Genomic DNA, 26,771 nt, shown 5'->3' on the forward strand with positions numbered 1-26,771 from the left:
GTGTGGCGCAGATCGAAGGGCCAGAAGGACAAACTATGTGCTACAATGTTAAATAAATAAAATAAAATGGCTGGAATGAAAGTTCAGTTGTTTTCTACTTTGTAAATTATGCGCAACAAATTGGTGTGGAGAAGGATGTCTAAACTTACAAAACAACAAACAGTTCCTTTAATGTTAAGAGTCAGGTGATAAAATTCAAACAAGCAATTAATTACCAACCAATCTATTTTACTGTCAATTCATTTAATTTATTGACATACAGCATGGAGTAGGCCCTTCAGCCCTTTGAGCCATGCTGCCCCAGTAACCACTGGCTTAACCTACCAACCAGTCACAGGGAGAACGTGCAAGCAGTGGGCTGCTGGTTCTGTAAAGTGTTGTGCTAACTACTACACTGCTTTTCAGAATAAAATGGAACAATGAAACAATTGGCAGCAAAATAAAACAATTCAACAATTCTTTATTTCTGCTGTTCTTGACTAACATCTGCTTACAATTTCTTCTTGTGCATCTTTTTTTTCAAATATGGCTTCATTCTGCGTAAGAAAGGGAATGTTACAGAAATTGTGCAAAGCTTTCTTCAGGGAAATTAATGTCCCGTCATTCAAAGTTCAGCATCTTGAAGTCAACACAGTTGTAAAAGTGGTGGAAAATAATTAGACACTTACCACAAGCCACCCTGTCCTCAGGAAAAGAACCACTCCGAAAATATTTATCATGCAAGTTGTGAAGACTCCATCCCATGTTCCAAATAAGACTGGTTCCCAGACAAATACCTTCACTTTCCACCAGGGTTTGACATGGGGCTGTGATACCTAAATGATAAATCAGCATCATTCTCCGATTAGTCCAGAGAAGCCATTTTTTTCCCCCTTTCTTCCTAAGCTTTCACATCAAATCAAGTAACTAGTTGCCTTGTCAAATAAAGAAGATAGCAAGCAGTGATAGGAATTTTAACGTGCAGTTTTGTAAGCTGATTGCAAAGGAGCATATAGTCTTACTCCTTGAAATGTGCTCGCATACAAATCACATCTTGAAACAGAAACTAGAAAATTATCTCATTATCTAAACAACTTTGAATCTACTCAGCAACAGAAAGCCACATTGACTCACAGTCATCAAATACGTAAGGATGTACATTTAATGGCAATTTTATGAATGCAAGCGTTGAAATAGCATATACCTGTGTACAAATAGGACAGTCTACATAAATCAGTTTTTAAGTTAGTTATAGAGTACTGGTATATCCTCTACAATTGTGCACACAATGTACGAGATAACATTGTAGTTGCTATAAACATCTCTAATTGTTAAACTAATGCCAAAGTGCATTGAACATCTGTTGAAGATGGCCGTGATATGACCCCCAAAGCATGTACTTTAAACTGTTCTTGATTTTATAAAAACTACAAATGTTTAAAATTATCATTTCAATTTTGACAAACACTTTGCATTTCTATGAAAGATATTCTGCAAAGTCTATACAACCAAAGCACAGTGAAATCCAACAAACCAAACAGACATATTTAAATGTAGAGCCTATGTTGACTTCTAAAATTTTTCTTTTAATTGATTTTAATGAAAAACTTACTCTAAAATGGCCATGGCAACTGCAGTTTAAAACTCTGGTTCAATGTCAGATTTAACCATGTTTTGCCTTACACAATTACGGATGTCAAATCAGGAAATGTTGAAGCTAAACATCTCTTTTTATATAAACTTCTGGAAAGCTCAAACTCTATTTTAGACATGTTTCCAGGTGCCTCAATCTGATCGCTAATTCTAAGAAATATCAATGCTTTAACTCTTCCACAGAAAACATCAAATGTTAGTAATGGTAGCCAAAATTATTAAGAAGGTCATGGGAGAGTGTGTCCCCCAAAATCAGTCAGAGTCTTCCCCAACCAAAAGTCCTCAATGAACCACCAGATCAACAATCTGCTGAGGGCCAGATCAGAGACATTCAGGTCCGGCAACCAAGTAAGGTACAAGAGATCCAGGTACAATCTTTAGGAAGCCATCTTACGTGCTAAGTGACAGTTCCAGATCAAACTTGAGTCACAGTGGGATGCTCTACCTCAATGGCAGGGCTTGAATGCCATTACATCTTACGAAGTAAAACCAAGCAAAATAGGTGGCAACAGGGTTTCGCTTCCAGATGAGCTCACTTTCATCATCAAAACATGGAGGAAGTTCACATACTCCCAGAGCCCCCAATGACCCTGCGATTTCAGTCTCTGAGGCTGACATGAGAGCATCCTTCAGGAGGGTGAACTTATGGAAAGCATTCGGTCTAAATGGGGTACCTGCCGAGTTCTAAAGACCTGTGTTGATCAATTGGCTGAAGTGTTCACTAATAGCTTTAAACACTCGCTTTGACAATCTGATGTTACCCACCTGCTTCAAGCAGGCTTCAATTATACTGGTACCCAAGAAGAACGTGGTAACCTGCCCCAATGACCATCATCCAGTAGCACTGACAACTACTGTAATGAAGTGCTTTGAGAAGTTGGTAATGAAACATATCAACACCTGTCTCTATGGCAACTTAGATACGTTCCTAGTTGCCTCCTGGCACAGCAGGTCTACAGCAGATGCCAATTCATCGGCTCTTCACTCGACCCTGGAACATCTGGACAACAAAAATACATACATCAAGACGCTATTTATCGACTACAGCTCAGCATTCAATACCATCATCGCTCAAAACTGATCAATAAGCTTCAAAACCTTGGTCTCACTACCTCCTTGTGCAGTTGGATCCTCGATTTCCTCACTTTCAGAGCCCATGTGGTTTGGATTGGCAACAGCTCCTCCACAATATCCATCTGCCCAGGTGCACCACAAGCCTGGGTGTCTCATCCCACTCTACACACCTTACACTTATGACTGTGTGGCCATGCACAGCTCCAATGCCATATTCAAGTTTGCTGATGACACCACTGTCATAGGTGGAATCCAAGGTGGTGATGAATCAGCATAGAGGATGATTGAAAATCTGGCTGAGGGTTGCCATAACAACAACCTCTCACATGATGTCAGCAAGACCAAGGAGCCGCTTATTGACTTCAGCAGGAGGAAACCAGAAGTCTATAAGCCAGTCCTCATCAAGGGATCGGAGGTGGAGAGGATCAGCAACTTCAAATTCCTTGGTGTTATCATTTCAGAGACTCTGTCCTGGACCCAGCATTTATGAATTTATGGAAATGCAATTATGAATAAAGCATGGAGTGCCTCTACTTTTTTAGAAGTTTGTGAAGATTTGGCATGACACCTAAAACTTTGACAATCATCTATAGATGTGTGGTGGAGAGTATATTGACCAGTTGCATCATGGCCTGGTGGGGAAACACCAATTCCCTTGAACAGAAAACCCTACAAAAATTAGTGGATACAACCCAGTCCATCACCAATAAAGTCCTCCCCACCATTCAGCACATCTACGCTGTCACAGGAAAGCAGTATCCATCATCAAGGACCCCCCACCTCCCAGGCCACACTCTCGTCTTACTGCTGCCATCAGGAAGATGACACAGGAGTCCCAAGGCCCACGTCACCAGGGTCAGGAACACTTATTACCCCTCAACCATCAGGCTCTAGAGCCAAAGGTGAAAACTTAACGCCCCATCACTGAACTATTCCCACAACTCATGGACTCACTTTCAAGGACTCTTCATCTCATATTTTCAATATTTATTGTTTATTACATATTTATTTATTCTTTTTTTTCATTTTTTGTATTTACACAGTTCATTGTCCTTAACATATTTATTGTTTGTTCATCCTGTTGGGTAGGGTCTTTCCTTGATTCTATCAGGGTTCTTGGATATATAGTGTACACCCACAAGAAAATGAATCTCATGGTTGTATATGGTGACATACGTGTACTTTGATAATAAATTTACTTTGAACTTGAAAATGCAACCTTTCTCTACTGGAAATCCAGAGAGAGTTCAAAGTCCAACAGTAGAGAGGGCAGATGGTTTATATTAAGAGGAGGGAGGAGTAGTGAGACAGGAGCCAAAAGTGATAGGTCCACTGAGGCTATCTTTGACCTCTCCTGGTTTCATCCACCACTAACACACTAAATTCACCCACAAGATTTCACCCCTCCTCTCTCCTATCTGGTTCAGGTTCAATTGGACTTCACCTCTCCCTTAATTGCTCCTATAATCCCCTCCTTTGCCTCCACCTGGCTCCATCTGCCTCCCCTTTCTTTATTCTCTATCTCCACCTATCACCCACCTGTCACCATCTCTCAACTCTATTCCAACCTCACCCCTTCCTTGTTTAGACTTGCCCATCACCCTTCACCCCTACTCAGCCCACCAATCATATTAAGCTTCCTTTCTCCCCATTCCCCCCACCTCTATACTTGCCTCCTCCCCTCTCCATTCTCAGTTCTCATGCATGGTTCTGACCTAAAGCATTAAAAGTTCACCCCCTCCCCAACCTCCATCTTTATGGATGCTTCTCAACCCCTTGAGTTGCTCCAGATTGTTTATTGCCCCACATTCAGGCAACTGCTGTCTCTTTTGTCTACCTTATGGTGAGTGCACTTTGTTTTATGATCTGGCAGAAACAGAATGGGCATCCTTACAAAGACTAGAATAAATTTTATCAAAATTATCTGAATTATCCCACATTTTTTTGCCGATAGCTATGACCAAATAATGTTCCTCAGAGAGATCATTTGAGGGAGTCTAGGACTAGAGAACATAGCCTCAGAATAGAGGAATGTCCATTTAGAATGGAGATGAGGAGGATTTCTTTAGCCAGAGAGTGGTGAATCTGTGGAATTCTAAGCCACAAGTGGATATATTTAAGGCAGAGGTTGATAAATTCTTGTATATTCAGAGCATGAAGGGATACGGGGAGACATTTGGAGATTGGAGCTGACAGGGAAATGGATCAGCCATGATGAAATAGCGGAGCACACTTGATGGGCCAAATGGCCTAATTCTGCTCTTATATCTTATGCCCCGGTGAAATTCAGAATGCAGTGCTCAAATTGGCCATTGTTTTCTTATTAAACCTGATAGTAAACAGTTCAAAACTACTTAGCCAACTCCAAGCTGTAAGGTACTCCATAAATTCAAATTCACTTTCCCCTCCAACAACTTTGGTTCAAAACTCAAGTGAGTCAAAAAGTTTGCAAGAGAGGTTAAGTGCAGAAATTTGTTAGTCAAATTGACCTGTGCAGCTTCATGGAAAAGTTCTTGGGCGTGCCCAATACGTGGAGATTCCTGGCCACCACTTTTTAGTAACATTGCTTTATCCATCACCCTTGAATTACGCCTCAGATCCTGGTCTTCTTCCATACTGAGGAAATAGTGAGGAGCAAACAGATAAACATCAATGCTTCGATTTGATTCTGGTGTTTTCTTTTGTCTTCATAAAAAGTGGCCTCTTCATTCTTCACCCTAAAACAAAAACACACAAGTCTGCAGGTTATTCAATTGAGTATTGAATATCAATTAGATCTCAAATCCACAGGATTCTAACAGGTGGTAATACAAGTTAAGTGACATGTTATTCCAACAAATATTGATATAGTGAGATGTCTCAGGATTTCCTTGGTGTGCTTTATACAGCATAGAAGCCACGTATCTATGTTCTGTCTATTGTATTTTGTGTTGTGTGTTTATTATGGGTAATTTCTCATGTCATTTGGGGTGTGGTGGAAGCAAAGAGTATAGTTATGCATTAATGGGTGTCTTAGTCAACTTAGTCGAGATGAGAGGGGCAACTGGGGAATGATTTTTTTTTGTTGACCACTAACTTGAATACTTATTTTGTTATTTCACTTAGTTTTGTCATATCACCAATTCAGCTTCATGAATTCCAAAAAAGAAAAAAAAAAATTGCTGTAAGATTGTTTGTCTTTGCTGGTTTCGTAATAAAGAATTGAAATACTTTTTTCCAATTTGGAACTCAGTTATTTCGGAAGCACGTCAACTCCCGTACTCAGTCTCAGCAGTTCTGGCTTGCTTTCGAGTAACTACAACATACAAGATATAATTTGCAATTTAATTTAAAAAACAACAATTGTTGCTATATAGAAAAGTAACTAAAACTCAAAGATCAATGGCTAATCAATCTATTTTTAATGCATTTTTGGAAAATTAACATTAGTTAACATTAATTAACAGCACAAGAAAATTAGGGTGAACTTCCTTGGCTAACATGTACAACCAAAGGACAAATGGAACTAGCTGAGTACAGCATCTTGGTCAGCATAGATAAGTTGGGTCAAAGGGCCCACTTCTGTGCTGTATAACTCTATGGCTCTTAAATTAATATAGAAACAATAATACAAGCAAGTGAACCAAGCAATTAATTATTTATTAACAGGTTTTGGTCTCCTAATACTCTAGAGTTTTAATTCTGATCACCATATCAAAGTTTACTTTCCAATGAAACCCAGATATTTATAAATAATTTTAAATCTTTTCAGTATATGTTGCATTAATGAAACCTTTTTAATAATCTAAAAGTATTTAATTTGCTTACCATAGTTTCAAGATCTCTGAAACTATTAAAACTTCCTTAGAACTGTGACAGTTTGGAGGCAGGGCTCAGCTGACTGTCGAGTCTTTAAGAATCAGGACTTCCCCAGCTCACTGCCACAGTCCAAACCATTACAAGACAGGAAGATAAGCCCTTTCTAACTGGACCAGTGAAGAACAGTCCTAAGAAATCTTGATGATGATAATCTATTGCCTTAAAATCACATTTTTTAATTATTTAATTTTCCTTTCTATCTTAAGACCATAAGTTATAGGAGCAGAATTAGGGCTTTTTTTCCCCCATTGAGTCTGCTCCTCCATTTCATCAAGGTTGATCCATTTTCTGTCTCAGCCCCAATCTTCTGCCTTCTCCCCATATTCCTTTATGCCCTAACTATCAACTCTGCCTTAAACATACCCAATGACTCACAGCACTGTGGCAACAAATTCTACAGATTCACCACTCTCGAGCTAAAGAAATTCCTCTTCATCTCCTCAATTCCTGCTCTATCTATAAGTGTCAGAACAGAAGGAATTCACCACTTAAAGAAACCCTGATCGACAGCACTTACATTTCAAAGAAAATAATAAATGCTGAAAAACCATAATGTAGATTATATAAAATTACTACTTTTCAAATGCCCAATGGTAGAACTATTCAAATGATGCTTTGTAACCTGCAAGCCTTTGCGCTGCCCACCCAAGAAACTGCAGAATCCACCATTCCGCCCACAGCTCATAACAAAAATCAATGCTTCAGACAGATTTTCCAAACTCAGACAAGTCCAGCAGCATTCAAATTCAGCAATAGAAATGGAGTAGAAAATCTGCATTCAATGTACCAATGAGCTGGAAGGGCAAAGGCTCAAATTGCAATTAATACACAAGAAAGTTTTGATTAGCAGAAATACTACCTCTATATCAACAGCTTTCAATTTAACAGTGAAATTTTCAGTTCTAAAGGTCTTAACATTTTGGCTTTTTATCTCCCTATTGATGTGATTTTTTTCCTGTTTTTTTAGATGGAAGACCTGTTCATCGCCAGAGCGAAGAGGTGGAAAAATTACTTCAGACTCCTAGCAGTCACCTATTCACCAAATTGCCATCAGGGAGACACTACAAGTCCCTCACCACCAGGACATCACCTCCTCTCTGAATCTTCTTTTCTGTAGCTATCCAGGTTCTCAAATAAGTCACTCAGGTGTAATACCCATACTGTCACTGAACAACTTTCGTTAATTGGTCTTTCCTGCTTTCCCTGTTCTGTTGATAATTATTGAGTCTGTTCATATGTTCACATTTAGTAAAGTTTGTTTGTTGATGTTCATGCATCTGACCATTCTGCTAATTGTTGATTGCTTATGGCTGTTTGAACTGTTGTCTTGTAAAATGTTGGCTGTTATTGTGTTGTCTGATATGGTATTGTCCTGTGTTTTATGCTCAACACCAAACTACAATCAATTCTGGTATGTTTCACATACTGGGAATAAAGTGATTCTGGAAGCATTCTAAATTAAAGGTAGAACTCTGGTTAACTGTTTTTTTTTAATCCTAATGCTCAGAACTTAAATCCAATGCTGTTGCAAGGGCAGTTATTATTTTAAATCTGTAAAATATTAACATTATCAACCTCCTAGACCTGCCTAACTTGTTTTCCCTTGCCACTAAATCCTCCCTGAGCTAATCATTAATTTTTATAGTGTTTCATTTCCTTTTAACAAATTTGGTTATACCGAGTTATGTTATCATTCAAACTTTGCCAGCTGGAAGATACAGGAGCTTCAGGACTCACACCACCAGGTTCAAGAACAGTTATTACCCCTCAACCAACAGGCTCCTGAACCAGTGGGACAACTTCTTCACTGAATTGTTCTCACAACCAATGGATTCACTTTCAAGAACTCTTCATCTCATGTTCTCGATATTTATTGCCTTTTTATTTATTATTTCTTTTTTCTTTCTTCTTGTATTTGCACTGTTTATTGTCTTTTGCACACTGTTTGTCTGCCCTGTTGGATGCAGCCCTTCATTGAATCAATTATGGTTATTGGACTTAGAGTATGCCTACAAGAAAATGAATCCCAGGGTTGTATATGGTGACAAAGATGTACTTTGAAATTTGTACCAGTTCAAGTTGCAGTTTTGATGCAAATTGTTTATAACTACAATGAACAGAAAACTGTAAACACCAACTACTCAGTGCATAAAAATGGTTTACCTCGCACTTTAAATCCATTCAACCCTCCATCCAAAAGGAAATCCATCTCCATACTTACTCCAACTAAACACAATTCTAACCACTATTAAATGTCCATCTGGCTTTCTCTACTCTCAATAGAACTGTCACAACCACGGATTCGGCAGCGCAGCAATTGCGCTAGTGGATATGCAAGTGTCAGCTAATTATTATTTTATTGTGATAGCATTTAACTCCATTCTTTCTGTAGTAGTGCTTGTTGAGACCTGAACCCAGCACAGCATCATTTCACTGCCTGCTTGCATTCGGCCTTGCCTGAGAAATTGGACAGTCGAGTCAACCTGAAGACAAGCGGTGTTTGTTTTATATTTAGCCGCAGTGTAGGCTTCATTTTCCATTTGAGAGTTTTAGTTAACGGACCTGTTTGGCTTAGCGTTTATTGTTTTCTTTTCCCTCTAACTCTGTTCGCATTAAAGTCTGTGAACTATTGACCCGCTTCAGTGTCTCTCGCTCCGCACTTGACCCATATCCAAACCCAGTGAGAAGAACATCTTCTCCAGTCTTTCTTACAATCCGCGGGTACTGTGAAACCAAGCTTGTATACTTCTCTTTCTGTAGTTTCCAGATTCAAGGGCATCCTCAAAGATGAAGGTGACTAGCCTCTTACTTTAGTGCCATTTCAAGGGAGTACTGGCTGTCAGAGCACTTGCTTTTAGGTAAGACAAATGCAGGCAAAGGATAGCATGCACTAGTTTGGAGACTGGAAGAGACACGGCAGAGCCCTGTTCAAGCCCAAGCAGTGAGCAGAAGCATGAGAAGTGGCAATTGCACTTATTTGCATGACTGAAGATTTTTTTAAGAAGCAGCACTTACATAGAAATCTACAGCACATTACAGGCCCTTTGCAATGTTGTTCCAACCATGTAACCTACTCTCAAAACTGCCTAGAATTACCCTACTGCATAGCCCTCTATCTTTCTAAGCTCCATGTACCCATCCAAGACTCTTAAAAGACCCTATTGAATAAGGTAGATGAACTTGTAGCACAGTTACAGATTTGCATGTATGATGTGGGTATCACAGAATCGCAGCTGAAATTTGATAACTGGGAGCTTTCACCCAAGGATACACATTATATAGACAGGACAGGCAGGTTGGCAGAGGGGGATGGGTGGCTCTATTGGTTGAACAATGAAATCAGATCATTAGAAAGAGATGCCAAGGGATTGGAAGTTGCAGAATCGTTGTGGGAAGAGGTAAGAAACGGCAAAGTTGCAGAAAATGCATGCCAAAAGGGCAATGTTATGTTAGCCATGGAGAATTTCAATATGCAGGTAAATTGGGGAAAATCAGTATGGTGCTGGATCCCTAAAGGGGAATTTCTAGAATGCCTACAAGATGGGTTTATAGAGCAGCCCACTCTAGGGCCCACTAGGGGAGCAGCTATTCTGGATTGGGCATTGTGCAAAGAACAAGAATTGATTAGAGAACTTAAGGTAAAAGAACCTTTAGGGAACCAGTGATAATAATATGATAAAATTCACATTGCAATTTAAGGAGTATGTAAGTGCTATTACAAAAGCATGGTAGTGCCTCTACTTAAAAGTTTGCAAAGATTCAGCATGTCACATAAAACTTTAACAAACTTCTGGCAAAATGAGTTACCAGAGGAAGTGGAGGCAGGTAGAAGTACACAGAATAGGGATATGGGCTGAACACAGGAAATCTGGGTGAGCTCAGTGATTGGCTGGGCCAATATCTATGTAGTATTGCTCTATGATTTTGTGAATTGTCCTAGCTAAGGTCCATGTAGACAACATCTACTGCCTGGCCATCATTAATCTGCTTGGTCACCTCTTCAAATAAAAGAATCAATCAAATTCTTGAAACAAGATTTCCCAAACACAATAACATGCAGACGATTCCTAATCAGTCCCTGTCTTTCCAAACGCAGATAAGCTTGCCTCTTGGAATCAACACTGCTAAATTTCCCACTACTGAGGTTAGTTTTACTGGGCCTGTAGTTCCCTACTTTGTCCTTACAACACTTCTTAAATAAAAACACATTTGTCAATCTCCAGTCTTTCAATACCTTGAAATTAGCTAACAACATTATAAATATCTTTACTAGGGCCACAGCAATTTCTTCATTGACTACTCACAATAAATTGGTAGGCCCTGGGGTTTATCTATTGAATTGAATTGAATTGACTTTATTTCTTATATCTTTCATGTGCATGAGGAGTAAAAATCTTTACGCTACGTTTCCATCTAAATGTGCAATCATAGTAATTAATAATAATTTGTAATAACTAGAACAGTCAATGTCATACAGAATACACTCAAGTCAGCGTGAGTACATCAGTCTGATGGCCTGGTGGAAGAAGCTGTCCAGGAGCCTGTTGGTCCTGGCTTTAATGCTGTGGTACCGTTTCCTGGATGGTAGCAGCTGGAATAGATTGTGGTTGGGATGGCTTGGGTCCCCAATGATCCTATGGGCCTTTTTTTTTTTACACACCTGTCCTTGTAAATGTCCTGAATCATGGGAAGTTCGCAACTATAGATACGCTGGGCTGTGTGCACCATTCGCTGCATAGTCCTGCGATTAGGGGAGGTACAGTTCCCATACCAGGCAGTGATGCAGCCAGTCAGGATGCTCTCAATTGTGCCCCTGTAGAAAGTTCCTAGGATTTGGGATCCCATACCAAACACTCTCAACCATCTGAGGTAAAAGAGGCGCTGTTGTGCCTTTTTTTAAAATCACACAGCTGGTGTGTACAGACCACATGATGTGGATGCCGAGGAACTTGAAGCCGTTTACCCTCTCAACCCCAGATCCATTGATGTCAATAATGCTTAGCCTGTCTGTGTTCTTCCTATAATCTACAACCAGCTGCTTTGTTTTTGCGACATTGAGGGAGAGGGTGTTTTCTTGACACCACTGTGTCAGAGAGATGACTTCTTCCCTGTAGGCCACCTCGTTATTGTTTGAGATAAGGCCAATCTATGTAGAGTCGTTGGCAAATTTAATTAGCAGATTTGAGCTGTGGGTGGCTACACCATCATGGGGTATACAGGAAGTAAAGGAGGGGACTCAGTACGCAGCCCTGAAGAAGAAGAAGAAGAAGAAGAAGAAGAATAGCCTTTAAATCAGCGGTGGAATTATCAGGGCGCCATCATGACGGTGTTTCCATAGCAAGCTATTCTTGTTTTTACGAGGCCGAATTGCTAGCTCAACGCTCAACCTGACTTGGATTCGAACTCGGGAACCTTCGCTCCAGAGTCCGGCGTTGATATTATTGCGCCACCAAGCGGGACACGCAGCCCTGAGGGGCTCCTGTATTGAGAGTCAGAGGATTGAAGGTGAGGGAGCCCACTCTTACAACCTGCTGGTGATCTGACAGGAAGTCCAGGATCCAACTGCACAAGGCAGGGTGAAGGCTGAGGTCTCTGAGCTTCTTGTCGAACCTGGATGGAATTATGGTGTTGAATGTTGAACTTTGTGTGCCTTAAGACTACCTACACTTTTTGTAATGTAGAGACATTTCAAGATATGATCATTCTCTCCGAATTCAGTCTCCAGCCTTTGTGACCTTCTCCACAGTAAGTACAGATGAGACTTACTCATTTAAGACCTCACTCATTTCCCATGACTCCCTATGTAGATAACCATAACAAAACCTTTTCTCTCCTTAGTTACACACACAAAATGCTGGAGGAACTTAGCAGGTCAGGCAACAGCTCTGGAAATGTATAAACATTCTGCATTTCAGGCCAAGTCCTTGCATCAGAACTAGAAGGGAAGGTGGAAGAGCCAGAATAAGAAGGTGGGGGAGGAGGGAAGGTTCCCCTTTTCTCCAGTCCTGATAGACGGCCTCAGCCCAAAGCATCCTATTCACTTCCACAGATGCTGCCTAACTTGTTGAGTTCCTCCAGTATTTTGTGTGTATGCTCTGGATTTCCAGCATCTGCAGACTTTCTTGTATTTAATAATTAAATCGCATATTTTTGTGAAATGCCTACCAAATGCAAGAGATATTTTACATCACAACAGCGCTGAAGCTTATGCACGAATACAATGAGCTCTGGGTTTTGGGCTTAAACCCTGGCTATGTTTGTTAATAGATAGAATGCTTAGCAAAACGTCGGTCAGAAAGTTAAATAACTTGTAACAGTAAGCAAGTGCTGAGCTGATGAGCAACTGCAGTTATAAACACCTGTAAAACCTGCACACGTCTGGCACCAGACACACTAATACTTGCTCATTTGAGTTGTTCATGTGAAATAAAATTAAAATTGGGCAATTTTATACACGTAATTCTCTGTGCAACTGTTGCATCAAATGAAAGATAAGCAGAGACAACTTACAAATAGCATTGAGACCAGTAGATCAGATACTTGATATACTCACCCAAATAACCAAGTCTGAATTATATCCTGCCTGTTAATGTTTTTTGATAAATTTTTAAAGAAGGAAATTCAAAGTACATTTATTATCAAAGTATGTATACTATACAAAACCTGGAAATTAATCTCTCAGGCAGCCACAGAACAAAGAAACACAATAGAACCCACTTTAAAAAAAGACCACCGAACACCTAGTGTGCAGAACATATCATGCAAACAAGAAAAGCAAGCAAATAACAGTTAATTTAAGAGCAGGGAGATAATACAGCAACTGTACAGGGTACTGGTGAGGCCACACCTGGAGTACTCCGTGCAGTTCTGGTCTCCTGACTTGACAAAGGATATACTGGCTTTGGCGACTGGTGGGGGGGGGGGGGTTGAGGGAAGGAGTAAAAGTTGGGAAGTTATAGGTGAGGCCAGGGGAGGGTAGGTGGGTGGGTGAAGAGGTTGAAGTGATATGTGTAAAAGGTAAAGAGCTGAAGGAGAAGAGATCTGATAGGAGAGGAGAGTCGACCATGGGAAAAAGGAAGGAGGAAGGGCACCAGAGGAGATGATAGGTGGGAGAGAAGGAGCCAGAATGGAAAGAGAAAGAAGGGGAGGGAATATAATATCTTTCTCTACCAACACCCCTAGCACTGCATTCCATGCACCCATCACTTTGTGTAAAAAGACTACCGTTGACATTCACCTATATTTCTATTCACTCATCTCAAAATTATACCCTCTCATATTAGCTATTTCTGTCCTGGGAAAAGCACTGGCATCTTATCACCTAATACACCTCCGTCACTAAAGATCAAGTTGGAGCTGATCTTTACGAGTAAAGCGCAACTAAAACCAAAATAAAAATAGCCCATTATAGAGCAAAGAGGTCAAAGTGGATAAACTGTAGTGATTAGGATTCTGGCTGTTGGTTCAAGAATCAAATGTTTGGAGGGGAGTAGCTGTCCCTGAACCTAGAGCTTTGACTCTCAAGTCTTTTGAACCTCCTGTCAAATGGGAGCTGAAAAAAGATGGCATGACCCAAATAATGGGGATCTTCAATGATGGATGTTGGCCTTTTTTGTGCTTTTACAAAAACTCTGTTACTGTACATTATGACATCATCCAGCTCAAAATGTGTTTCATTTCATCATATGCTGAACCTGCTATTAACACCTTGCTACATCAGGACTTATCTAATGTACTGCTGGCCAACCTCCATCTTCCACTCACCAAAACAGGCTCATTCAAAACCTCTTGGCGGCCCCTGTCCTAATTTACACAAAGGCCCGTTCACCCCATCAAACTTGTACTCACTAACGTGAGGAGTCCCTACTAAGCAGCATCTTGCAAGACAGCACTGCTGAAAAATGGCAATGCTTTGCGGGCATTTTACAAAACTTGTTAATATATTTCTTCTCAACTACTCTCAGTGCAATCTCCAGTCTGCAATTTCCTTTTAATCAACATATTTCTGAACCATCTCAATGAACTAGTGATTTCTTGATCTTCTGAATGGCTCAACAGACTTAACTCCCAAGAATGCATATAAAGCACAGTTATGCAGGTGAAGGTATAACACCATGGCCATAAGAGAGGGACGGAGGGAGGACTTCAAGCAGGCTTCAATTATATCGGTGCCTAAAAAGAGCGTGGTAACCTGCCTCAGTGACTATCATCCAGTCACATATATATGCACTGTCATGAAGTGCTCTGAGAGGTTTGTGATGAAACATGTCAAGTCCTGCCTGAGAAGTGAATTGGATACACTCCAGTTTGCCTACAGTCACAACACGTCAACAGCAGATGCCATTTCATTCGCTCTAACCTGGACCATCTGGACAGTGAAGATACATACATCAGGAAGTTTTTCATTGACGACAGCACTGCACTCAATACTATCATTCCCTCAAAACTAATCAATAAGCTTCAAGACCTAGGTCTCAATATCTCCTTGGACAATTGGATCCTCGATTTTCTCACTTGCAAACCCTAGTCAGTTCGGATTGGCAACATCTCTTCCACACTTTTCCAACAGCAGAGGTGCACCAAAGGCAGTATGCTTACACTACTCACCTTATACTTATGACTGTCAGCCCAAGCACAGCTTCAATGCCACATTTAAATCTGCTGATGACACCACAGTCATCGGCGAATCAAAGGTGGAGACGAATCAGCATATAGGAGTGAAATTGAAAATCTGGCTGAGTGGTGCCACAATAGCAAACTCTCTCTTATTGTCAGCAAGACCAGGGAGCTGATCATTAACTACAGGAGGAGGACACCAGGGGTCCATGATCCAGTCTTCATCGGAGGAATCAGAGGTGGAGAGGGTCAGCAACTTTAAATTCCTCGGTGTTATCATTTCAGGGGACCTGTCATAGACCCAGCATAAAAGTGCCATTATGAAGGAAACAAGGTAGCGCCTCTACTTCCTTAGAAGTTTTCAAAGATTTAGCATGACATCTAAAACCTTGACAAACTTCTATAGATGTGCATTGGAGAATATAATGGCTGGCTGCATCACAGCCTGGTATGGAAACACCAATGCTCTTCGACTGAAAAGCATACAAAATGTAGCGGATACAGCTCGGTCCATCACAGGTAGAGCCCTCCCCACCACTGGGTCTATCTACACAGAGAACTGTTGCTGGAAAGCAGCATCCATCATTAAGAACCTCCACTGTCCGGGCCACGCTGCCATCAGGAAGTGAGGGTCAGGAGCCCCAGGACTCGCACCACTAGTTCAGGAACAGTTATTACCCTTCAACCATCAGGTTCTTGAACCAAAGGGGATAACTTCACTCGCCCCATCATTGAATTGTTCCCACAACTTACGTACTCATTTTCAAGGATTCTTCATCTCATATTCTCAATATTTGTCATCTAGTTATTTATTTACTTTTTCAGATCAAGCTGGTAAACCCTAACGTAAGGGCATAGCCAAGCATGCTTATTTGTCAATTGCTAGGAACTATTGTACTATTCTCATGGTGTTTAATATTGCAGCTTTCTGAAGATTTATATAGTGTAGTGCTTTTGGGATGTTACTATCAGGACAATATGTACCCTGTTCATATTCCAAAGTCTTTCAATTTCCTCTTTTAATTCAGCATCTTTCTGGTGCTTTTCACCTACTGATTTCTGTACGTTGTGTGTGTTTGGAATGGCTGTAGCTACTAAATAAGTTGTTCCTGCTTGTTTATCCTGTGTTATTATACAGTTATTATGGACTGTCCTATGTGTAATAACTGATTGGTTGTAATATAATTTGTGGTATTCTGACTCTAAAACTGGATCAGGCTTGTATTTATAATAAAGTATGATTTATTTTCTGTTTGTATTATTATTATTGTTTCTTTTGTTTTCTTTCCGTATTTGCACAGTTTGTTGTTTTTTGCATATTGATTGTTTGTCTGTCCTGTTGAGTGATTGTATTGTTTCTTGTACTAATATACTGTGAATGCCCACAAGAAGAAGAATCTTATCCGTTTTTAAAGAATCAGTTCACGGGTAGAATTAGATGTGTTTGGAATGGACCATACAAGAAAATGAGTATCAGCATTGTATATGTTGATATATACATACTTAAATAATAAATTGCCTTTGAATTCAATGCTTTCAGATGTACTTACAGTGCACTACTACTTTGTTCTCGTACAGTCTAGGCATTTCAAAGTTCAACCTATTCCATGGAATTTCTGCACCATTATTTCACTCGAACTTTCAGTTATCTGACCTAGTGTCACATGATTGAATTATGACGTATTTATTTATTGCGAGTTGTGCCACCCAGTAATTTAATCCTAGCCTGATCACAGGACAATTTACAATGACTAATTAACTTACCAACCGGTATTTCTTTGGACTGGGGGAGGACCCAGAGGAAACTCACCCAATCATGGAGAGAACATACAAACTCCTTATAGGTAATGGCAGGAATTGAATCCGGTTTGCCTGTACTGTCAAATGTTGTGCTAACCACTACGCTAACGTGCAGCCCATTATCATTGAAGGAGTGTCTACTGGAATTAACCCTATACCCCATCCCTGACGCAGGAAAATATGAAATTGTCCTAGCTCTTATGCAGCCACAGCAAGAATTTTGTAAGCTAAGGGAATGCTAACAGTAATTAGCTGTGGAATTTTATACAGGGCTATGCCTCAGTGATAGTGAGATTATATCCAGAATACCATGTAGCATTTGTCTCCCCATTTAGGGAAGGTTGTTAATGTGCTGGAAGACATGAAAAGGTTGATTAGACTAAACTTTGAATGAGGATTCATGACGGGGTGAAAAAGGAGAGGATGTTTCTTCTTGTGAACAAGGGATCACTGGCTGTAAGTAAGGGGTTGTCCATTTAAAGCAAAGGTTTTTGACCTTTCTTAATGCTATGGACCCCTACCATTAACCGAGGGCTCCGTAGATCCTAGGTTGGGAACTCCAGATTTAAAAGCTGATGGAGCTTTTTCTTTGGTTTTTCTCTTTGAAAGTTGAGAGTATGTGGAACTCTTCTCAGTAGAGAACAGTGAAACAGATTATGAATATTTTAAGGCACTGTTACATAAATATTTCGTCTGAAATGTTGATGGAATTGCAGAATTGAACTTATCATTAGATCGATCATAAAGTTAACAAACGGGGAAAAGGCTGGGGGCGGTGGGGGTGGCAAGTTGCCTACTGTTTCCGTTTCATATTCACAAAGACACAATAGCATTTGGAAGTACGGTGGTAGAAAATGATAGGATGCCGACAAGAAATCAACATCATCGACTGATGACAAAGACATCGAATTTACTAATTCAGATTACAGGTATATCAAATGGCCATAATTAATCAATTTATCGCCAACAAAGCCCACGGCTGGGTTAATGCCTAAAACACGTCAATGGCTATCAGAGTCCAGAAAGTTTTGTTGTCGGAGGAAGGGGGTGGGGGGGGGGGGGGGGAGTTCCCACTTAAATACAGTGTTTCTCCATAAGAGTTCATAGTACGCATTTGCTTTCTGAAAATGCATTACGGCCGATGTGCTGGTCTCCCTTCACTCAGAACTGAGAGGGCAATTAAAAATCATCTTAAACCATGCTACCTTAGCATGACACTGGTCTCATTCAATCTATTTTATAACTTACATTTTTCCCATCTCTGCGACAATCCGTTTACCACACCTTTCAAGAATACACAACTGCGTTTTGCATGTCTTCAGGAAATAAACGACACACAAAGATTCAAAAATCACCATGTCTTCGCCAAGTATTAGTTTGGTAAAAGAAATTGGTTACATATCTACAATTGCATTATACAATTATCCAGTGTCAAATCATAATTATCCGGTGTCAAATATACAATTATCATGTCTAATATATCACGGGACGAAAGTAAAATGTATACATCTTCCTTCTCTGCAACAAATATAACATTCGTACTTTACCTGGGAAAGCAATGCCCCTTTAAGGGTCGAGCGCCAGAGTTCTGCACAAGATTTTGGAGTTCTACAAGATTTAGTTGACTGGATGAAGAACTGCTCGGGTGCCAACATGTAAACGATATCTGCATCCGGATCCGGGTAACAATTTCTGCCACTCCCTCACCAAACACAAACTTTTCAACTATTCCCACAAAACAAACATAGGAACTTGTGAAAAGTCCGCTCAATAAATTAAACTTCTAACTTACATTTCAAGCCAGGGCTATCAACTGCACTCGCGCCCAAATTCTGATCACCCTTCAGAACTTTACCTTTTTAACTGTTTGAAGAATTCCTGTTCAGGAAGAGTCAATTTTTCAGGAGGGGCGGTTCATTTCTAGTAGGAAGACGCAGAGAAACAGGTTCTGAAAGAGTCCATGTGGGGACACTTGCTTTAACTTCCTCATTCCTTATTTTGAGTGGTTTAATGTGTTTTGTTTTAAAAGGTCACAGCTGGCGACCACAGAGGCGGGACAGGGTAATGGGAGATCGGTCTGTGGTGGTGTTTTCAGAGAGAACGCGAGGATCGGCCGTTCCAGTAAAAGTCTACAGAAAGCGCAGAGCAGTTCGCTACCTGTTCCTCGGGTGGAGATTGATCGCACTCCCGGCCGCACTCAATCTGCCACGTATAGTCAAAAACAAACCGTTGAAAGCAAACGCCCTACTACGCGGTGCAAGTAATCACCTAAAGTGATGAACAGCATGGGCGGCTATCCCCGCCAACCACCAGCGGACTTTAATTCCAAAGTTGCACGTCACAACTTTGCTCGCAACCATTCCTTTTGGACAAGTTTCCTCAACATCAGACGCATTGACCATTAAAACAAATCGACTGTTGGCGAAGTTTAGAGTGCAAATTGAGTGGAAACCGGGGTCAATTGGGAGGGAAGTAGTTGCAAATCGAAATTGACATTCCAGTCAAACCTTAGCAAGATGCAATTCATGCATGTGGTGAAGGAATTGTGTGGTTGAGTGAAGATACGTCTCTTCCAGAGGAGGTGGAGGGCGCTCCGTCCCTCCGGAAGCCTTCAGATCAGCTCTCAGCAAGGTGTAGCGCCTGCTTAGCAACCCCCCCCCCCCCCCCATCTCTGCAATCAGGGTCACGTGAAGCCACGGGAGTAGATAGTGGATGGTTGTATGAGCAGTGGTTATATGTCCACTGACACCAGACAATCTCTGAAAAGTATTGATATCGGCATACACATCACCGATGATCTCGCCTGGACTGTGGACACCGGCTTTCCGGCAAAAAAAAAACCCCAACAGCGTCTCTGCCACCTCAGGCGACTGAAGAAGTTCGGCATCGGCCCCCAAATCCTCAAGACCTTCTACACGGGCACCATTGAGAGCATATTGACGGGCAGTATCACAGCTTGGTAAGGGAACTGCACCAATCTTGATCGCTGGGCAATGCAGAGAGTGGTACAGACTGGGCATCTGTGGATCTATCTGTTCCCTCCATGAGGACATTTACAGCAGCAGGTGCAGAAAGAAGGCCTGGAAGATCATCGGAGACACCAGTCACCCCGACCATAAACTGATTCAGTTCCTCCTGTCTGGCAAACGGTACCGCATCATTAAAGCCAGGACCAACAGGCTACGGGACAACTTCTTTCTATAAGCAATTAGACTTTTAAATTCACATGTCTGTACATTGCAACGGAGTCATAACGCAAAGATTTTTACTCCCTCCCGTTGCGGGATGGATGTAAGATTTAAATAAATTCTGAATAATGGCTGGGGTCGTCCACCTTGTAAAGACCCTGCCCAGAAGAAGGCAATGGCAAACCACTTCTGTAGAAAAAAATTGCAAGAACAATCCCGACCATGGATAATGATGACGAGTGAAGTAGTACAGCACGGGGATACGTCCTTTCAGCCGCCAAATCCAGGTTGGCCAACTATCACTCTTCCGACACTAATCCCATTTTCCCATCCCGTTCTGCTGCACTCTCCTGAACACCGTCCACAATTTATTTCTGCCAATTAACCGATCAACCCTTGGAGCTTTAGAAAGACGAGGAAACGATGCAGGCATAGGGAAAACATGCAAACTCGAAGCGCTGGAGGTCAGGATTGAAAATTGGCATCTTATATCTACTTTGGCCCCGATCCTATTGGGCACAACTCCATCTGGGTTAATCCCACAAACAAATATCTTTCTGTGGCAGCCCGACAGCTTGCATTTTTCAATGCTACACAGTAGCTACGTCGGGTTCTTGGAATTGACTTCTATTTGTTACCCTCCTACCTCAAGTACGATTCATGTGAACTCTAACTGCTTAAGAAAAACAATTCTTCAGTCTATCTGAGAGGCACTGTGTACTTAAATGCCAATTGAGATTCTGTCAATCGAACGTCTATATATATTAGGATTTCCAAAGCACAGGTCATCATTATGTGCCGTGTCGTATGACGTGGATGATCACAATTGGTCTTGGCAATTTTCTTCTACCGAATTGGTTTGATATCGCCTGCTAGGTAGGGCATTTGCAAGACGGGTGACCCCAGCCATTATCAATGCTCTTTAGAAATTGTCTATCTGGCATCGGTGGTGGCACAACTCGGAGTTATGATATGCATCAGTTGTTCGTACGACCGTCTCAACCTGCTCCCGTGCTCCGTTGCAGACATGATCCTGACCATGCGGGAGGGTGAGGGGAGAGGGGGGGAAGAGGGGAGAGGGGGGGAAGAGGGGAGAGGGGGGGAAGAGGGGAGAGGGGGGGAAGAGGGGAGAGGGGGGGAGAGGGGAGAGGGGGGAAGAGGGAAGAGGGGGGAAGAGGGAAGAGGGGGGAAGAGGGAAGAGGGGGGAAGAGGGGAGGGGGGAGAGGAAGGGTGGCGGGAAGGGGAGGAGGGGAGGGTGGGGGGAAAAGAGGGGGAGAGAGGGGGTGGGGGAGGGGGAAAGAGGGGAAGGAGAGGGGGTGGGGGAGGGGGAAAGAGGGGAAGGAGAGGGGGTGGGGGAGGGGGAAAGAGGGGAAGGAGAGGGGGTGGGGAAAGAGGGGAAGGAGAGGGGGTGGGGAAAGAGGGGAAGGAGAGGGGGTGGGGGAAAGAGGGGAAGGGGAGGGGGTGGGGGAAAGAGGGGAAGGGGAGGGGGGTGGGGGAAAGAGGGGAAGGGGAGGGGGGTGGGGGGAAAGAGGGGGGAAAGAGGGAGGGGGTGGGGAAGAGGGGGGAGGGGGTGGGGAAGAGGGGGAGGGGAGGGGTGGGGGAAGGGAAGGAGGGAGGGAGGGGGTGGGGAAAAAGGAGGGAGGGAGTGGGGGGAAAAGGAGGGAGGGATTGGGGGAAAAGAGGGGAAGGGGAGGGTGGGGAAAAGAGGGGAAGGGGAGGGTGGGGAAAAGAGGGGAAGGAGGGAGGGGAAGGGGGTGGGGGTGAGAGGGGAAGGAGGGAGGGGGAAGGTGGTGGGGGTGAGAGGGGAAGGAGGGAGGGGGAAGGGGATGAGGGTGAGAGGGGAAGGAGGGGGAAGGGGTGGGGGTGAGGGGAAGGAGGGAGGGGGAAGGGGGTGGGGGTGAGGGGAAGGAGGGAGGGGAAGGGGGTGGGGTGAGGGGAAGGAGGGAGGGGGAAGGGGGTGGGGGTGAGAGGGGAAGGAGGGAGGGGGAAGGGAGTGGGGGTGAGAGGGGAAGGGGAAGGAGGGAGGGGGAAGGGGGTGGGGGTGAGGGGGGAAGGGGAAGGAGGGAGGGGGAAGGGGGTGGGGGTGAGGGGAAGGTGGAAGGAGGGAGGAGGAAGGGGTGGGGGTGAGAGGGGAAGGGGAAGGAGGGAGGGGGAAGGGGGAGGGGAGGAAGGGGGACATTAAGCAGGTGCTATATGTTGTTGAAGGGTGACCTGCAGGCTAGTGGAGGGAAGGAACACCTTACACCTCCTTTGGTAGAGACGCATCTCCACCCCAGGACCCAAAAACACAGGTATAATTCATGCAAGCAAAAAAAACAATTTCAACGCATTGCAAACAAATTTTCTCTGTTGCAGAAATCACAAAGCATAGAAATAGATTCTAGTCACCCCATCTTTCTTATTAGTGTTCCTTGACCATTCTCAACAATCTGACTATTCTCTATATTTATACCTTTTGTTTGCACTTGGGTGACTTTACACAGATGGTTCCCAAACTTTTTTAGGTTACTGGCTTCTTGCCTCCCAGACCCTATGTCCAGCCCTCCCCTCTACCTTTCCAGCTATAATATAGAATTATAAGGAATTTTGATTTACGACGCATGGTGAAAGAAAAATTCCCTTATTGGAAAGTCTTGCCTGACAAATTTGTTGGAATTCAAGCAGGATAGACAAAGGAGAATTGGTGGAAGTTGTGCATTTGGATTTTCAGAAGGCCTTTGACAAGGTGCCACACATGAGGCTGATTAACAAGTTCATGGTATTACAAGAAAGATACTAGCATGGATAGAGCACTGGCTGATTGGCAGGAGGCAAAGAGTCGGAACAAAGGGAGACTTTTCTGATTGAATGGTGTTCCACAGGTGTCAGGGCTGCTTCTTGACTTGGATTATGGAATTCATGACTTTGTGACCAATTTGCACTATAGGTGGAGGGGCAGGTAGTGTTGAGGAAACAGAGACTTGGACAGATTAAGGCACTGGGCAAAGTAGCAGCAAATTGAAGAGTGTCAGGAAGTGTACGGTCATGCACTTTGGTAGAAGGAACAAAACTGTGGACTATATTCTAAATGGGGAGAACATTCAAAAATCTGAAGTGCAAAGGGACTTGGAGAGTCATAGAATCATAGAAAAATTCAGCACAGAAACAGGCCCTTTGGCCCATCTAGTCCATGCCAAACCATTTCAATTGTCTACTCCCATCAGTCTGCATGGGACAATAGCCCTCCATATCTCTACCATGTACCTAACTAAACACCTCAAATGTTGAAATCTAAATTGCATCCATCACTTTCACCAGCAGCTCGTTCCACACTCTCACAGCCTTCTGAGTGAAGAAGCTTTCCCTCATGTTTGTTTCCCTTAAACTTCTCACCTTTCACCCTTAAGCCACGACCTCTGGTTGTAGTCCCACCCAACCTCAGTGGAAAAAGCCTGCTAGCATTTACCCTATCTACACCCCTCATAATTAGTTAAAATACACAAGGAAATTGAAATTAAAAGCATAACACATTCAGATAACAACCTTTTTTATAGTTAAGTCATGGAACACTATAATTTCCATGTGCTCAAGACTAGTCTAGCCCTGACCCATTGTGCCAATTTCTTGCCAACAAAATTAATGGACCTGCTGTTTAGATACTAAATTTAACTTTGCATCGATATACTATTACAGATTCCCAGTGCAACGCTGGAGAATTATAATAAAATTGTGTTTCACTGGCACACTCAATGAAGAGTTCAAATTACAACGCAATTGGCAAAAGCTCACATGAAGAGCAACCAGCAAGTTTAGGACAACAAACTTCACAACAGATGTCTGTACTTGGTAATGTTTTGTTTCATTACAGTACAGGATCGGATAATAAAACAGAAATTAGAAGAATTTGCTTGCAATGAATCATATTTAAGAAAACAAAATGGCAAGTAAATATTAAGCCAATTAAAATCATAAATACACTTAATATTTTGACAATATTTTTCAGATATTAGACCACACCTTGAATGATACAAGTATTTTAAATTCGACCTTGAATGATTTAGTGTACAAGACCACCCATAACTGTGAATGAAAACATGTCTTTATAAATGGTAGTTGGTACAGAAAGCAGCATTACAGTGCTCACAGATATGAGATTTCAGGCATTTCAATCCCAACGATCCATCTTCATCTATTGTTAGAATCTTTGACGGAGAGCCTTGTGCAGAATTCCCTAAAGGTTAAGTTGCAGGTTCAGTCTGTGGTGAGGAAGGCAAATGCAATGTTAGCATTCATTTTGAGAGGACTGGAATATGAAAGGATGTAATGCTGAAGATTTATAAGGCATTGGTGAGGCCTCACCTGTAGTATTGTGAGCAGTTTTGCACCCTTAATTTAAGAAAGGATGTGCTGACATTAGTGGGGGTTCAGAGGTTTACAAGAATGATTCTGGGAATGAAAGGCTTATCATGAGGAGTGATTGATGGCTCTGGGCCTGCAATCACTGGAATTCAGAAGAATGAAGAGGGTCTCATTTAAACCTATCAAATACTGAAGGGCCTTGATTGAGTGGACGGGAAGAAGATGGGGCAATTCTAGGACTGGGGGGCACAGCCTCAGAAAAGAGGGATGCCCATTTAAAATGGAGATGAGAAGGAATTTCTTTAGCCAAAGGGTGGTAAATCTGTGGGAATCGTTGCCTCAGGCAGCTGTGGAGATTAGGTTATTGGATATATTTAAGGTAGAGGTTGATCTATTCTTGATTAGTCAGGGCATGAAAAGATACAGGGAGAAGGCAGGAGAATGGAATTGAGAAGGAAATAGTAAGCATTCGGCACGGACTAGGACCGAGATGGCCTGTTTCCGTGCTGTAATTGTTATATGGTTATATGGATCAGCCATGATGAAATGGCAGAGAAGACTTGATGGCCTAATTAATTCTGCTCCTATGTCTTCTGGTCTAAAACAGGAACTGCAAATTCAAAGCAGTGACAAATAATTGCAAAAATTATTCAACTCTATTTAAAGCTATAAATAAGATTTCTTTAATTGCAGTAAAAATAATTTTCATCAATAAGTTACATTAGTTGTCCAACAATTTCAATGAGATGGATGGGCCTGATATAGTGATATCAGCTTCTGAACAATGGGCTGAATGTCACTCGGGGAGTCCCAGATCTCTATGTTCAGTAATTTACAGTCTGAAATTTGAAAGCACTGAAACTGTGCTCCACTAAATATGATGTTGGAAAGGCAATAAAGAGCATCTTGACCTGTTTCCACAATACAGGACAGCATTTAGAGATTGCTTTCAGCAACCAAAAGTCTTGAAGCTAAGGTTCAAAAAAATCATATCATCTCAAGATCATTTTGTAGTGCAATCAGTTCTTCCTCCATCATTCCTGTTCATTCTTCATTACAAATGTTCAGGAATGGATTTATTACCCAATCTAGAATTTGGATCAGGAAAAGATCCTGAATCTCTGACATGTCTTTATGCAACTCTTCCAGATGGGCACAGTATACTTGAAGATCATGAACTGGTACTCAGAGGCTTGGAAATAGGAAAAGATTTTGAGAGCCAATGTTGAACTTAAATAGGGTTAACTTGGACAGAAACATGGAGACAACTGAATTGACCTTGATAAGATTTACATAATTTTCTTGCAATTGAAGATTAGTTTCATTAAATGTTGCAAATAATTCTGACAAGTAAGCAATTGTAATGGGCTGAGTTGATCAGACCCAAATTATTCAAGTGTCCAGGAGATGCACAAATAAACCACTCAAAATACTACGTAGTAGGTCACAAACATTTCAGAGCTCACAATTTTTAGCCTCCACTTGATTGTCGCTGTTGACGGGGATCCCCAAATTCTGATTCACTCACTCATGAAACCAATCTGCGTCCTAGGCACCAATCACAATTCCCGATCTAGGCAAAGTCCGAAAAACCCAGGGAAATGTACCCCATAAATACAAATTCCACAAGCATACAGAGGCAAACTCTTATCTTTTGTTCTCATGCTATTAACTCAGCCTGTTTTTTTCCCCTATCAAAAAACACGTGTTCAGCATATCCTTATAAATTAATTAGAGATATTAATGTTCACTCCTTGTACATCAATCCACAAATATTTTGGACTTAGCAAAAGAACTTTAATATTACATATAAGTGATACATCTGAATGCAAAAACAGGACTATCAAACTAGTTTGACAGACATTAAGATAGAATCCATCAACCTAGCTCTCAAAGCCCCTCTTAAGCACAATATACTTTCCAGTGCCCCCATAGTGTAAAAACATGTCTATGATATGCTAACATGAGAAAAATGATTGTTTTAAATTTTTGTCTTTAAACCTAGCTTACACAGTACCTCTGTGCTATACAACAGCTTCAATATCAATGTGATCCTTGAGTTTGATGGTATTTTAGCAAGTTTAAATATCTGGTTCAAGTTGTGATAGCAAAAGCCTAAAGTTGCCATACATAACAATGTCTAAGCGGTTTCTGCTTTTTTTTCTATGTACGTCACTGCATTGAAGCCTCTTTCAACAAGGTAGGAGGATGGAAATACAATGAGCAATTTGGCTCTTCTCCAAAGACCAGGAAACTTTGTATGGT

At 41.8% G+C, this 26,771-nt stretch overlaps 1 protein-coding gene across 5 annotated transcripts in view; it reads right to left on the reverse strand.

Annotated features, from left to right (window-relative positions):
• Positions 1-19,190, reverse strand: part of slc12a8 (solute carrier family 12 member 8) — a 146,738-nt gene extending 127,548 nt beyond the window's left edge. The window contains exons 1-4 of one of the 5 annotated variants that reach the window (XM_073047535.1): positions 19,138-19,190; positions 18,836-18,900; positions 5,196-5,423; positions 669-815 (exon numbers count right to left, since the gene is read on the reverse strand). In XM_073047535.1, the coding sequence (XP_072903636.1) occupies positions 669-815; positions 5,196-5,321 (273 nt within the window). In that variant the 5' untranslated portion in view covers positions 5,322-5,423; positions 18,836-18,900; positions 19,138-19,190. The other 4 variants (XM_073047536.1, XM_073047533.1, XM_073047534.1 and 1 more) reach the window with 4 other exon arrangements.
• Positions 19,191-26,771: the final 7,581 nt, after the last annotated feature.

Source organism: Hemitrygon akajei, chromosome 5 (assembly GCF_048418815.1).
Source record: "Hemitrygon akajei chromosome 5, sHemAka1.3, whole genome shotgun sequence".
Lineage (NCBI taxonomy): Eukaryota > Metazoa > Chordata > Chondrichthyes > Myliobatiformes > Dasyatidae > Hemitrygon > Hemitrygon akajei.